The sequence below is a fragment of the Anopheles merus genome, chromosome 3R (genome assembly GCF_017562075.2).
Source record: "Anopheles merus strain MAF chromosome 3R, AmerM5.1, whole genome shotgun sequence".
In the NCBI taxonomy this organism is placed as follows: Eukaryota; Metazoa; Arthropoda; class Insecta; order Diptera; family Culicidae; genus Anopheles; species Anopheles merus.
The window spans coordinates 27,486,885-27,502,095 of NC_054084.1; the positions used below are offsets into that span (position 1 = coordinate 27,486,885).

Sequence of the window (15,211 nt, forward strand, 5' to 3'; positions counted from 1 at the left end):
TCTATATTTTAATGCTGTAAGCAAGTAATGCCGACCATATATTCTCTTCTACTTTATTTATTCATTAATTTTTTGAATTTTATTATAAAAATAACGGTCAAATTGAAATTTGGAATCGCCTGAATTTGATTAAAAAATAAGCACAATACGAAAAGAGGAAGAAGAGAAACGTCATTCTCCATACAAAATGTATGGAATACCCGGGTATGCTGGTTGCCAACTTACGTGGTAAAGTTAAAAAAAAATCAAAATAAAATACTTACAGGCTGTTTAAAATTACAACTTTTGCACCAAAAAATCATAACTTAAAAGTTGGGAGGCTACGAAAAATTTCAGGTCAATAAAAGCAATGAATCAAAAGTTATTGCAGTTCGAAGTTGAAAAAAATACCCGGGTATCCGGTTGCCAACTTAAAGGTTAAGTGTTCGTCGTTATTCCAACCCAAGCTCCCGACCACGCTGGTTTTCGCTGGTCTTTTCGGGGATAATTCGTTAACGAATTATCCCCGAAAAGACCAACGAAATACAGATCATTTTCGGGGATAGTGAACACACGTGAAAGATGAACCCATGCAAAAAAGAGCTAAAAATAGAAATGAACATTCGGATTCACTCCCTCCACTCATGATCATGCTTCATCCTTGATGCTACCAACCACATCGCTAGTTCTACTTCGAATCACTTTGCCAGTTGCGCCACCATATTATTATTCATTATCGTGCTATTTACTGGTTTGTTTGTATGAAGGGGTACTGATACTAAAAGAATTAAAAGAAATAAATAAAACAATAAAAATAACAGATTAACTATTAAACACGCATTTCTAACAATGAGTAAATGGGTTTGAAGTTATTGGAGCTGGATGTTTTAAAAATTAAATAAAACTTTAAATCATAAAAAAAACAAAAAAAATGGAATTGAACTCAGGTCGACCATGGTACAAACATTACACCATTAACATTTGACCATAACTAGTTCATGAACATGAATTGTTATCTATCACTTTTAAACCCTTCAAATATAGTACAATGAACAAAGAGATGTGTAAAAGTTCATCGATGCGTGTGAGAGAGTAGGGCTGATGAATAGAAAGAGATGGCATGAGTTTGTGTTCATTATCCCCGAAAAATTTCGCTTGGGGTCGTGACATCAAAAGAAAGATATACAGTCTGTTCCCGAGTTACGCGGTTTCTGCGTTCCCGACGAATCCGCGTAACTCGAATATCCGCGTATGTCGAATTTCACGTTTTTTGACTGAAATACTATTGATTACCCGTAGTTTTTTATTTAATTTAGTATTTTTATACACTTTATCATTTATTTGATAAGATTCGTGCAGAAAATTCTAACATTTCTGGCTTTTAAGCGGTTTCAATTTGTTGGAAAAAATGCAATTTTTACCGAACTTAAAGCAAATTGTATTGATGTGACATTTAATCTGTCAAATTTAGAAAACCGCGTATCTCCGAATCCGCGTAAGTCGAGAACCGTGTAACTCGGGAACAGACTGTATTCAATCGTTGGCGTCTTTTATTATCTGCTAAAACATGAAAAACAGGAACCATAATTTGTGTAATCTATCGTAAACATGTCATGAGAATAGGTGAATGAGGCCAATTAAAGCAAAGTCTCAATTTAAAATAAAAATTAAAAAAATCTCTAGAGATGATTAAAAACAAAATCCTTCAATTTTCAAATCGATTGTACGTGTACACATGCCTTTATGCCTTCAAATTTGGCAACTGTCAGCTCAGTGACGGCACCCCGCACCCTACTCACCTTGGTCGAAATCTCGAAAACGTCACTTGCGCTTCGGGAGAAAATGTGTGTTTATTTTCCGCTATTTTGAAGATTTTCTGGTGTACAATTTCCATCGCCCGTGCCAAATAGCAGCTCGGTAAGCGTGCCCAACGCTTTGGGCGGCAAAAAGTGCGCGTAAAACCACTCACCGTATCGTCCTGGCCGTGTAATCGGTGTGCGAGCGGGGTTGAATTTCAGCTCCGAAGGGCATTGCGTACGCCGTTCGTCTTTTCAGCACGGTAAGATTTCCACCATCATCATCATCATCGTCGTCGTTGTCGTCAAGCATCCATCACCTGGCGGCGTTGTTTTGTGGGGCGTCGGAGGAGAACAAGTCGAGTTGATATTGTTTTTGCGTTACATCGTGTCGAACCTGCTCCTTTTTGCAGCGTAATTAGACAAGGCCCCGTGTCCAGTGCGGATCTATAATTAATCCGTGTGCGCCATTTATAAATGGCTACGCTGAAGTGAGTGTTGCAAATGTTGTGATTGTACTGTGTGCCGTGTTTCCTCCATTCCTCTTCCCGCCCAATTTAAAAATAAGGGATTTGCGGTTTGCAGAAGGCAAAACCGCGACGCGTGTGCATGTGACACAGTGACGTTGCGCCCGTTTTACGTGCAAAATAAGGGCATTTTCTTGTTGGCGAACGTTGATTTGCTGACATTGACAACCAGCCCCCGATATTGCGTGTTCGCCCTTCGCCTGAGAGAAAGAAGAACCCATGCGCCATTGTTCTTGGGCCAGCGCGAGTGCTGCCCGAGCCGCGTGGTGGTAGGGAGCTGGCTGGTGTGTTGGCTGATTATATTGGGAAAGTAATCTAGCAGAAACGGCTTGTAAATCGCGGCGTCTGGCGAAGGGTAAGTAAAGCGCGAAGGTCGCCGTCGTTGCTATTTGGTGCGTTCGCTTTTGTCTTTCGCCATTCGTGTTGCGTGTGTGCGTTGGTCCTTCTTGTAATGTAGTTTTGTTGTAGACGTTTTTCGTTAGTTTATTTGCTTCTTTTTACGCGGTTTATGAATGAACGCTCGCGTGAGAGTGAACAATTGGTGAAAGAGAAAGAGAGGAAGAGTGAGCGTGTGTGTGAGATAGAGGAAGTGTGTATGAGTATGTGTGAGAGAGAATTCTTGGTGAGAACATTCATGAGGTGAGAATGCGCGTGAGAGAGAGAGAGAGAAAGAATGAATACGAGATTTTGCAATGAAAACACGTGAATTTTACGTTTTTGGGTTCGAAAAATATCAAACAGGAAATACGCAACACGCGTTCTGCACAACAGACATCGTAAAATGCTCACACGCTCAATTATTTATTTTCTTTTCGCCAATTTTTCTATTTCTGTTTCTAACATTTATTTGAATAAATTCCTTTTTTTAGTTTTAAATTACCGTAATTGTGCAGTTTTGCTTAATACGCGATATAAATTTTTACCTAGTTTTGTGTTGCTTCTATTGCTCTCGCTAGTTATAGAATATATATTTTAATGAAACTTCTTTGCCAAAATACCATCTATTTTTATCTAACCTAAAAAAACTTATCTGAATTTGTGCCTGACATGAACTATAATTGAAAACTGTACCCAAATCTTCAAATTCAAATTCAAATCAAAGCATATTGGTCATGTGATTCGGTGTAATTCTGATGATGTTGATTTTTCGTCTAATGGGAATGTCCAGAGCCTTAATGTTGGCCAATACATCAGAGGAAAACATGGGTCTAACTCTAACAATGGCCGATATTTCCACGTTGTTCTGTCTTTGAAGATTGAACAATCCAGGAAAATATCCTTAATGTTTCGTAATGTCAGAAAAGACTGTAATGTGATTGGCAAACATAAATTTTCTATGAAAATAATTTATTTGCACTGACGATATTTGGCTTTATCGAATATTGAAAAATGAAATGAAATTCAAACTATATTATATAAAATAGTGCATCTCCCTAACAGCATCTGTTTCGAAAAGACCATTTAGAATTGTGCTCGATTTTTTCGAAACATTCATTCCTGGTTTTCTTATCTTAAATCTGAACTACAGTTACGAAATTCAGATTAAGATTTGAATAGGATTTTAATTACTTTTGTCTTTTTTTGACGATGTAGTAATATCAATTTCAAGTGAAGGGATTATTCGCATTCATCAATTTTAATTTTATGATTCTACCTCTAAACTAACCTAGTGAACGTGCACCACCCAATTTAGCTCCAATTTCGTCCCCATTCGTGTTTAATTTCCATTTTTCTGTCTTTCCCGTTGTAAACCCATTCTCCCAAGCGCACACTCATAAATCGCATTAAAGGAAGAAAAGAAAAAAAACGACAAAAAAGACATTTTTCTCTACCTACGCACACCTTCCTCTTGGAAAGGAAGATTGTTTTTCCGAGTTGCGATCGGTCACCGCCGGGTGATCTAATGCGCTTGGAATGAAATTGGCCCTCGGACATGACGACACGATCGCGTCCTGCTCCTACTCGCCCAAGCCCGCACCCGTGGACGAATATGAGTTTCTTTGATTTTTCACCGGACATTCCACAAAGCGGACGGTTGCGACCGGCACAAACAATCCCGACGCGAAGCAAAAACAAACCATAGTTAACCCCAGACCTAGCGAGCAGACGTGCGAAGTCGTTGCAAGCCAATAGTGTAGGATGGTTATGATGTAGAAGGAGGGGGGTCTCTCCTCTGCGTAGGAGTGCTACTTATGAGAAGTGGAGACTTTGATTTTTGGCCATTAAAACCTCCTATAACGTTGTTTATAAGCAGTATTTTGACGATGACGACTGCACTGCACCCCGTACGTTGTGGCAGTAGAAAAATAAACGCACAATTTTGGCGATCACTGGTTTTATTTCCGTTCGCGGCAGCCCCACGAGGAAGAGAACGCCGCGCGTACGGAATTTCCTTTGTGTGTGGGAGACTTACTAAATTTACAACACGGTTTCGAATTGCATGATCAGGCTCGATCGCCAATTGCCGCCGATTAGGGGGTTGTTTGTGCGTGTGCAAGTGCAATGCCTTTCTGTTTGTTTGTTTGTTTGTGTAGCTTGCAGAGGCTTTGTTTTTGGGGCTAACCTTGATGCGATCGGTCAAACGGGGGAATGCAAAAAGGCATTTTACGAGCGCGTAATTGCATCGATTTGCAACAGTTTGGCGCGGTAACGCGAGCCGTGGAAAGGGAAGCGAGCGATCGTGAAACACATCGTGCTGCTCGTTAATCCTGATTCCGATGCGTTTACGTTTATCGATTCCGATCGTGCGGCAGCTTAAAATAATAGTTGGCAATAAGCTCTGAGCGAAAAAAGGCTCTTAAAGGATGCATCGAATGTTAAATAATAAATTAATTTAAATATATTAAAATATTTCACATCAATCAACAACTTCTTGTATATCAAAAAGACTGATAGACTGATAAAAATAGAATCCTATAGAATGATAAAAATAAACAAATAAATAAATTACTAAAATGGATAAAAGATCGCAAAACGATGCTCAAACTATTACTCTTATTATTATTATTATTAATATTAGTTTATAAAACAGGGAGCCGCCGGAAGTACCAGCAGCTACTTCCTAGTACCAAGAAACTGTTGCCCTCTCTGCCTTCCCTTGCCCGCACCCATCCCGGCTCGCAGAGAGCTTTTCCGGGTCGGTTCTTTCACCCCAATATCCCGACGCCGACGACCCCGATATTTTCACGTCTTGCCATCGGTCGATCACAGGGAAGGGCAGTGCGACAGTGGTGGGTGATGGTGGTATATTTTGTTTCAGTTTGTTTGGTTACCACTTCGGGCGATAACCCGACACACACACACACACCGCGGCGAGCGGGAGGGTCCTTGCATGCTCAAGTGCGCCCCCCGTGGGCAAACGCGTAACACAATCGTTTCCGTCGCTCTCCTTGGTTACATCCTTTTATGTTTTGTTTCGATTGCTTCACTATAAGGGTGAGCCAATCCCTTTCTGGCAAAGTCCTCACGTGTGTGTGTGTGCGCTTGTTGTCGCCGCTCGTCAAACAATTTCTTCCGATTCCGCTCGGCGCCACTTGGGATGGTATCTATCGAGACATATTATTTGGTCACCCATTTTCGGCATGCGTGAGGAGCAAGAGGAGGAGGAGGAAGACCGACCCGAACTGACCGATGCTTTTTGCACACACTAGAAAGATAAAATAAGCAAGCTTTTGGGGTTTTTCGAGGGAGGCAAAAAAAAACCTGATGCATGTGCCAAAACGGTTACACTGACACCACCGACCGACCGAATTGAAACTCGCGAGGGGGTTGAAAAATGCTTTTCAAATTAGCATCACCCTCTTCCCATTTTTCTCGATCGTTAGGTTGCCTGTACCCCAGACACAGGGGGCGTGGGTGGGTAGCAGCGGCAGCAAGCTCTCACCCGTCGCGAGCTCACGCAAGCGAAAAGCCGCGCGCAAGGTGCAGGCGCAAAAGCATCGCGCGCGCGACCAGGATGAAAGCAGACGGTTCGCCTAGTCAGTCTCGCCGTGGTCGTCGCGATAGTTGCAGGTCGTCGTCGTCGTCGTGGTGTCGCGTTCGTTAGCTAGGGAAGTGATACACAGGTCCGCTTCGAAAGTGCACTTCGCGTCATTTTTTTGCTTTTGGATTGGAAAGGAAAAACTTTTTGCAGTAGTGGAGAAGCGTATTTTGGATAATGATAAGCGGGGGCAACTGGGAAGCCCTTTGCTCTAAACCCTTTGCAAATGTTTAATTAAATTATGGTGCTATGAAGCGCGACGCGACGAGGGAGCGAGCTTAGTGGAAGGGAAAAGCCTGCTGAATAGAGAGATATTATAGTTCTAGTTGAAGCAAAGCGAAGGAAGAAGAAAATGGAGCGGTTTTAAAGTGGAAAAACGTAGACAAATGTATTTTTAGCTGTTTTTAAAAACCGTGTAATACTACAAAATTGAAACGTTGAAGTACTAAAAACTACAAAACTTTACAATGTACACAACTCCGTAATACAAGACAATTAGAGCTTCTGGCAGAGAAAGTGTTGCGAATCTTACGGTTTAATATAGAGAGGAATAGAAGGAACAAATCTTGCCCCTTATCTAGCGATAAAATCTTCAACCCTCACCAAAACACTCTCCACCTTTTAATGTTGGTGGGGCTCCGTGTTTGACAGTGAAATAGTGTCACCAGTAAAGTGTATCCTTGTCCCCATTTACGTTACGCTGCTGCACTTACTTGCAATTGCGAGCAGTGTGCCTGTTCCGGTTAAAGCAAAGCCGAAATCCCCATCCGTAGTCGTCCTCTTAAGGGAGCGTGAAAATCTGCCACAAGAAGTAAAGCAAGAGGCGTTAAACGATGGCTTGTCACGCGAATCTGTCCTGCGTTTGCACCTACGTAAGTACCGGCGGCGGTGTGCCGTCTACCCCAAGGGAAGGGGCGAAGTGTGTATTTGTTCTTATTACAAAGTAAACCTTCTTTCTAAAGAAAGGAAGGGCAAACAGAAAAAAATAGTAACACAATCCTGCCCTATCCCTAGTGTGGAGCGTGCTTGAAAGTAGCGAAAAAAGTTCCCCAGCGTTGCCCTTTTGTTTTGGAGGGCGCGTTTTGAACGGCGGCTGTCCTACAATTGCCTGCAATATATTGTATTTTTCCCACTCGGTGGAGCGCAAATGTAGTAAATTGTGCACATAAAAACAATCAACGAGAGTAGAATTCGGGGAGGTCGGGGAAGCTACTTCAAGTGCTCACTTTTGTGCTGTTAAAGGTCTAGGTTTTCGTGTAAGGATCCCCCATCATGCTACCGCAACAAGGAACGCTGTAACCTTTTCGTATTGATCTGCTTAATTTGTTGCAAACTGTAGTGGCACCAACTTCACTGGTGAAACTATGCAGACAATAATTGTAAACTATTTGCTTCCCCCCTCTACAACTGCAATGCAGTTAAAGTGGGTTGGAAAAAATAATGCTACGATTTTAATACCCGCAAAAACATAAACAATTCGTGAAAGATCTCCGTTCGCTTGAACAATACCGAACAAAACGAGGGCTGACTCCTGGTCATGGCACCAAACGTGCTGACTGCCGCGCAGTGTCCCTCGACGCGATTGGTTCTGTGTGTAAGTTTGATAGCTTCGGAAAATGGTTTATGGTGCGTGCTTGCTTGCTCTGTCTGCACAAACCTACGGGCAATGACGACCTCCTGGGCATATCAAACAGGGTGCACACACACATATTAAACTTTACCCTTGATTGCTCAATGTTACTTGTCGGGTAAAAAGGATATTATTTTGCATGGGGCGGCGTTTTTCCGGGTTTTCTGTTTTGTTGTGGGAGTTGGTGTTTAGTTTAAGGAATGATAGTTCATATGTGCGGACATGGGAGGGGAACTGTTTTGTAACAGGGTTGCTTTTAAGGGGCCTTCTAACGCTGTAAAATGCAGCTGCTGCGTGCAGGGCAAACAAACTCATCAACCTTTTTGGTCGAGAGAAGGTCCAAAAACATGCAGTTTATGACTAAAGGGAATAATAAATTAAACCAAACATCAAATCAAATGGTATGGCCTGTGTGCTTCATGGATGATTGGGTCGATACTCTGAAACCAAATAATGACTCTGCAATACGGCAAATGTTCCAATAAAATGTGCTTCATTCATGTGATGCAAGCCTCAACGATCATTTCCCATTTCCACCATTTTAAGCCAATCCATGTTAAGGTGAATAACCTTTAAATGGGTGCACGAACAAATAATGCTCCAAACGATGGCTGGTAGACTAAAGGCGACAATAGAAAAGATTCCAATATAAATCGGCACGCCAACGGCTTTGAAGCTTTGAACTGTAATAGCTCTGCCAATCAACACCTTCGATGCATATTGAACAGGACATTTCAAATAGTATTCTCCGGCACCCAATGTTAACGCTTGCTCATAAAGGCAATGCTATCTTGTTCGATTTGTGTTATCGCTACATTCCGGCAGTTGAAGTAGAAAGCGGAACTGATGGAAGGGTGTTAAAATGCTTAACTCTTCCAACGAAATCGGCCTAATAATGAGTTTGCGAGTAGCATAAAGCACAAAGATATGAGATATTGAGGGACCACCAGAGGAACGGTGGTGGTAGTACTACGTGCAAAAGAGGTCACACTTTATGCCACCTGTCAATAGTCAACACCAGGAAGGGAGGAATAAAGCAACAAAAAAAGCAAGGAATCACGAAAGCGCAGAGCCAGCCAGGCGAGAAGCAGTCAAAACACTCGTCACGGTGGAGTTTTATGTTGAGGATGGCCTCGGCTTTCAGTTGTTTCATTCAAGCATTCGTGTTTGTTTTAGCTTTTTTGGAGTTGTCTGGCAGTCTGGTGTGCAAATAGAGCTGTATATATTATCTGGATAGAACGAGCTCCAACGACTCGTCGGTTGTACCACAGACGTAGCATAATAAAAGCGACCATAAAAACGAATGACGCGGTGTGAAGGATTCGCCTCTCGGTCTATGTACTGCAGGATCACGAACCATGTACACACCAGACTAATGATGGCTCCTTATACCGTGTTCCGTTTTGTGCGCTGCCGGGGAAAGCTCAACGCCATGCCTGCTCACAGTGTGATAGCTTAATAGCTGCTGCTTTTTGCCAAGCCAAAACGCAAGCAAATGGTTAACTGAAACGGAAGCGGTAGCTTGCGCCCGTACTCATACACTGCACTGCACTTGACGCCTCGGGTGATTTGTTGATTTGCTACCACTTCCGTAATCCACAAAGTGTGTGTGCAAATGGAAGAGTAGCTACTAGCGTTTGAGTTTCATTTTACTTCTGTACACGCAGTAGCCTAGGCCCGTCGACATTTTGGAGCATGAGCATGATTGGGGAAAAGGCTCACGGCATGCGTAAATTAGGTCACCATCACCATCATCATCATCATGTAACGTTGCACAATCTCTCCAATGTCCTTACTTCGCCGGTACCGGGATGATCCCTACCATACAAAGGTGTATCGGCTGTAGTTGACGGGCAGGTCATACTTTGGAGGTCTTTTTTGCCAATACTGCAGCACACTGCACGAAGCCGTACATCGTACGGTGGTGTGTATGTAACATTTGAACCACATAGGTGCCAGGCCAAAAAGGTGCCTCTAGCTCTGTCGGTGCTGCTAGCTGCCGGAAGTTGGATTTACAAGCATTTCATATGGTGGTGCTGCTGTTCGTCAAATTTCAAAAGCTTGATGTTATTACACATTTAACATGCCACATGCCTCCCTGTCATGCTACAGTGGCGTTAAAGTGTGTGATGGCTATTATTGGGCCAAGGAGACGGCTTAACCACAAATCGATACTGGTCGTTATCGAACCATTCGTTTCCGGGGCAGGGTTTGTAGTGCCACCGGTAAGTGCTATGTCCATTGCAAAGAGGGTCTTAAGTTAGAATCTAATCTAGATTTGGATGAGCATGACAACAACAAACTGTTGTGGCATTTAACAAAATTATTGTAAGACTTATAATTTAATTCGTATTAGTATAAGCCATCCTTACAGAATGCTATGCTGTAAAAAAGAAAAAGTAGAATAAGAAGAAATATATTCGGAATATGTACGGGAATTATAGAGAATGTCTTCAAAAAAAGCCAACGAATCTTACATGAACATTACACACAAGACAGTCATTCAAACCATCCCAACTGCACTTTTTATCGCATTGATGTGCTGCCCAAGACAGTGCAGCTTAACTCACACACATTGTAAAGATGCCCTGGTCTGTACGGTGCCTGCGAGAAACGGTTGTGCCCAATGTGTGTGCATCATCATCACAAGAAGGAGGAGGATGGATGGTGGATGGGCATACCATCGCATTTTTATTGAGTTCGAATATGCATGGCGCAGTACTAAATTACTGTGTCGTGTCGTTTGGCCCGGGGTGTCCTCTCCACCCCTGTGGTAATCCAATCGCTATCCTTTTCTACCGCACTTGACTTGGTGCGGTACGCTTTTCATTGCTGCAGCGCCAGGGAGGTTGAAAAGCACTCAACCACTTGCTTCACGTGCGCATTCATCGGATACCGCGTGGGGTTTTTGCACTGTCGGTGGATGATGGTAGTGTGTGTGTGCTGGTGGGCATTTACTCCGAGGCCTAGATTTGCAATCAAAACGGGTAGGACCAACCAGATTGACAGTGTGTATGTGTATGGGTAGGAAGATTACGCTCACACAAGCTTCAAAAGGGCACAATGTCAGGCTCATTATCCGCAAACAGATGCTGAAACGGAAAAAAATGCTGAAAGCATAGAGCGGATTCACTCTGGAGTTTGCTGATGAGTTCATCCTTCGAGTGGGGAACGTTGACGGGGTTTGCTGTGAATAATATACATCAGCTTTGTTTGCCCACCAAGGACGAAAGTGAAAAGTGTTTCAGTGTTGACATAAAAATGATGAAATTAAGAAGCGTTTTGGAAGGAATTTGTTTATGGTAACCTATGATTAATGTTAAATACATGAAGGTTAATAAGGATAAATTATACGGTGTTAATTATACGGATAGTTGATGGTAGTACAAGCCCTTCGAGTGTACTCACAAAACGGGCTGCTCATCGTAAAAGGAAATCCAATTACTCGCTAGCTAACGCGAACCTAAAGCTTACTGCCATAACGACCACATTATGCTGTTAAAGGTACCCAAGGGACACTGTGCCGGAATCCTTGAACGCTTCTCCTGAGTGTACGTGTGTTTGTTTAGTGAGATTGTATCGCCCGTTGTATGGGGACAGTTCGTTTTTTTTTTGTCTATCAGCACACATAAGGGGAAACCACATGATTCTATGGTTTACTCTTTCCGCCGAGCGGCTCTACTCAAAAGGGAACATAATTGGTTTATGGTGGTAAATGGCAGGTTATGTATGTGCTTGGATTTGCTGAGCGTTAGGTTGTTACGATTATGTTGCTTACTGTCAATATGTTGCTACTAGGTGTTTACAATGTTTAGTAACGTTTGCATTCCTGATACGTTTGTTCGTGTTCCTCAGGTACTATTGCACTGTTTGCGCCGGTTGTATCGACCTCTCGGCCAAGCGGAAAACAGCTATGTAACGGTTTTTACCTTAGTCTTCAGCTTGCTTTGGAGTTTCTTGTCACTCAGGGTCGTCGGTCATTCTGAACCGAGCTTTGTTTAGATGCCCTGGATGTTGTCTAATTGTGCCAAGATGTTGTAGATGCCGGAACAGACTTATCCGACGTCCACAAACTGCTGGATGATGTTCGTTTTGGTCGTGACGTTGTCCTTTTCTTTAATCGCGCACGCTTCTTAACGAAGTTGCTTCACTTGGTTGGCCATCACGGCTACAGTTCGACTGATAGAGGTGTCAATTGTTGTCTGCTGACTCATGGGATACTATTATTGAAAGTGCAATTAATGTTTCGCTAGTGCGGGTGAAGGTTATTCCCAATCAAAATCGATAATTTTTGTCCCTTTTTTAAATGCAAAAATTATTTAACAAACGAAGAATAATGTCTGATAATTTATTCCAAGAATGGACTGTCCACGGAAGGAATGAATTGATTTTAGCACAACATAGCAATAACAATAACAATAACACAAACAATAGCAATAGCAATAACACAAACAATAAGAAATGAATTAAGACAGACCAGTTCTTTTAGCCAACCTTTATATTTGCGTTAAAGCAATATTGTCTTCATTATTATTTAGAATTTTAAATCGCTTTAAATTTACTCCTCTCACCCAACCATCGTCATAAATTGCTTCACACCTCTAAAGGGGGAAACATTTTTATCCACGGCTTTCCATCACCCAGAAATAGTTTTGCCGTGTGCTGTAAACGTGCGGTTATGGTTTTTATTTGTCCCATAAACCGCTTACCTACGCCAACACACACACGCGCGGCGAGGATCGTGTGAAGATCGGCATTAATTGTGTAGCCCAAGGGAAGGGACGGAAACGACACTGCGCAGTCAGTTAAACGACCTGGCGTCTCCATGGTCCGCCCAAACCGGTGGTGAAATAATCCAGCAACAGTCTCACACTCTTCGCGAAAGCATCCATACACAAAGCAAAGAAGCATGTTTTTCGTGTTGTTTTCGTGCATGTTTTTTTGTAATGTTTCATAGGTGTGGTCTGCGCTTAGCGCGCAACACGCCGCCCCCGGTCGAATGCGTCGTGCTGAAAATGATTCCTAATTAATCAAGCAGAAAAGAAGAGCGAAAGAGAGCAATCTCTGGTGGTTGTGGGTGCGGAAAATGACAAGCAGATCCCATCGGGCATGAAAATGGGGCGATTATTGCCACACACCACGGATCGTGCATATATGCCGCGCACCGGGGACTACAAGGATGTGATGTGCGTTGCGTAGGTTGTTAAGTTTGTTTGTTGTATGTTTCGAGTGTCGTTTTGTTGTTGTTTTGCTGCAAATATTGCTATGGTTTTTTGTTGTTGTTTCTTTCCATGGATGAACAGACGTGAAAATATAGGAACATTTTTGGTTTTTTTTAGGTGAATATTTTGTATATTCCATCCTCAGGGGCCAATGTCGTGCCTGGCAGAAGCCATTTTTCTATATTCACTTTTTTTATTTGGAATATGTCAGACCGTACGAGGGTGAGATTAATGTGGTTTGGCTTTTTCTTAGAAAAGTAGCTTGTTTTTCCTTTTATTCCGATTTGCATCGTAGGGTGATTATTGAACACAGTGAAAATCTTGAATCATTTCTAGGAATGTGTACTTTAACAATTATAATATCATATAATATAAGAGGCTCAATTTTGGATATTTTATTTACAGACAGCCTCCATATTATGGGAATGCCTTTGCTAGAAATGACAAAATATGTTAAATATTCTATTAAAACTAAAAAACAAATCTAAAATGTGGAAAAAATAGTGCAAAAAAATTCACTTCTTTTACAATGATATAATCAAAAGAGGAAAAATTCCATTTGTTCTTTATTCATAAATATTGCCAAACTAACAATGGAAACGCTAATGATGCACGGACGGAACTAAGGCTTGCTGTCATTAGAATGTTTGCCTTAGCTGTCCGCGCGAAGAGATTGCAAAGACGATTCGTTAGTCCCCTCTACCAGGGGGCACCGGCTTTCACTCTCACTTAGTGACACCTTTCCTCTGTCCCATCTTTACGGATTGGATTGGAATGCGAGGTATGAAAAAATACCAAACCATCAACACCGTCCGTTGTCGACGTCGTCGTCGTCGTCGCTCAGTTAACCTTGAAATTGAATCAACTTCCATGTATATATCCAGCTTAAAGGGGAGCCCCCATCGAAGGTGGAATGAATACGGGGTCGGGTGAACAGCGCGCACAAAACTCAACACCTCCCCATCGCGAACGCCGCCACCACACGGACAGAGAGCAGACGAAAGACAACTGTCACCAAACAAGCCTTCGATAAAGCGGGCGCTCGCGAGCACACACACAGCACCATGCATAAACGCGGTCAATGTCGATGGCGGCGCGACACTCGGCCGGTGGCGGGATGTCATTCCTCTCGCGCCAAACGAGCCTACCTACTGCTGCTGCGCTTACTCAGGGGGTGGATGAGTGTGTTGGCTGTGTTGAGAGATAAATTGTCGCTGCCGCCTCGGCGCACGATCGTTCTACAAACTCTACCGATCGCGCTTGTTTGCGCTTAATCGTTCCGATCGGGCAGTCAAAAATGTGAGCCAAATTTGTAAAATCCGGTCACTCGAACTACTACGGGGTTGGGGTAGGGGTACGGTCAATTTCTTTGCCAGAGGGGGGCAGCCAACCAACCCGCGACCCTGCACAAGAGCAGCAGCAGGATGAGAATGATGACGCGATGCAGCTGTTGTGCGGCGGCGAATGGGCGAATGAATCATTGGGATTCAGCTTTCATAACATCCACCCTAAGTTAGTGGTGGGTAAAGTTAGCAAAAATCCGAAGTCGACTCCGATCCGACTCCGATAAATTCGGAATCGAATCCGGAAGGCAGGTCCGCCCTGCATTATCCGGAGTCGTTTGGAATCGTCCGAAATTGCCCGGAGTCGTCCGCAATCGTTCGGAGTCAGTCAGAGTTGGCCTTCGAAACAAAGGCCTATATACGAAGTGCACGCGAAAAGTGAAAGACAAAAAAACATAGGAAATGAAATGCTTGATCACAAGCACATTAAACCACACGGTTCCTGTTGACTCCGACCGATTCCGATTCCGGACGACTCCGATTGACTCTAGACCACTCCGAATGACTCCGACTCCGGACGTCTCCAGACGTCTCCGGACGTCTCCGGACGATTCCGACGACTCGGAACGACTCCGGACGACTCGGGACGACTCCGGGCGGATCTAGTGGTTCCATTTTACCAGAGTCGTAATCGGACTAATTATAGTCGCAGTCGGATCGGAATCGTGAATGCGCTCAGGAAAACACATCACTACAACACACACACGAGCGTGAGGAAACAATGCTAATCGTAAC

At 43.1% G+C, this 15,211-nt stretch overlaps 1 protein-coding gene across 4 annotated transcripts in view; it reads left to right on the top strand.

Annotated features, from left to right (window-relative positions):
- Positions 1 to 1,779: 1,779 nt before the first annotated feature.
- Positions 1,780 to 15,211, top strand: part of LOC121595167 (tubulin polyglutamylase TTLL4) — a 29,930-nt gene continuing 16,498 nt past the window's right edge. Inside the window, exon 1 of one of the 4 annotated variants that reach the window (XM_041918855.1) lies at positions 1,780 to 2,038. Coding sequence is in view for 1 of the 4 variants with exons in the window: in XM_041918854.1 (XP_041774788.1) it covers positions 7,115 to 7,153 (39 nt within the window). In the remaining 3 variants the exon portion in view is untranslated. The other 3 variants (XM_041918859.1, XM_041918856.1, XM_041918854.1) reach the window with 3 other exon arrangements.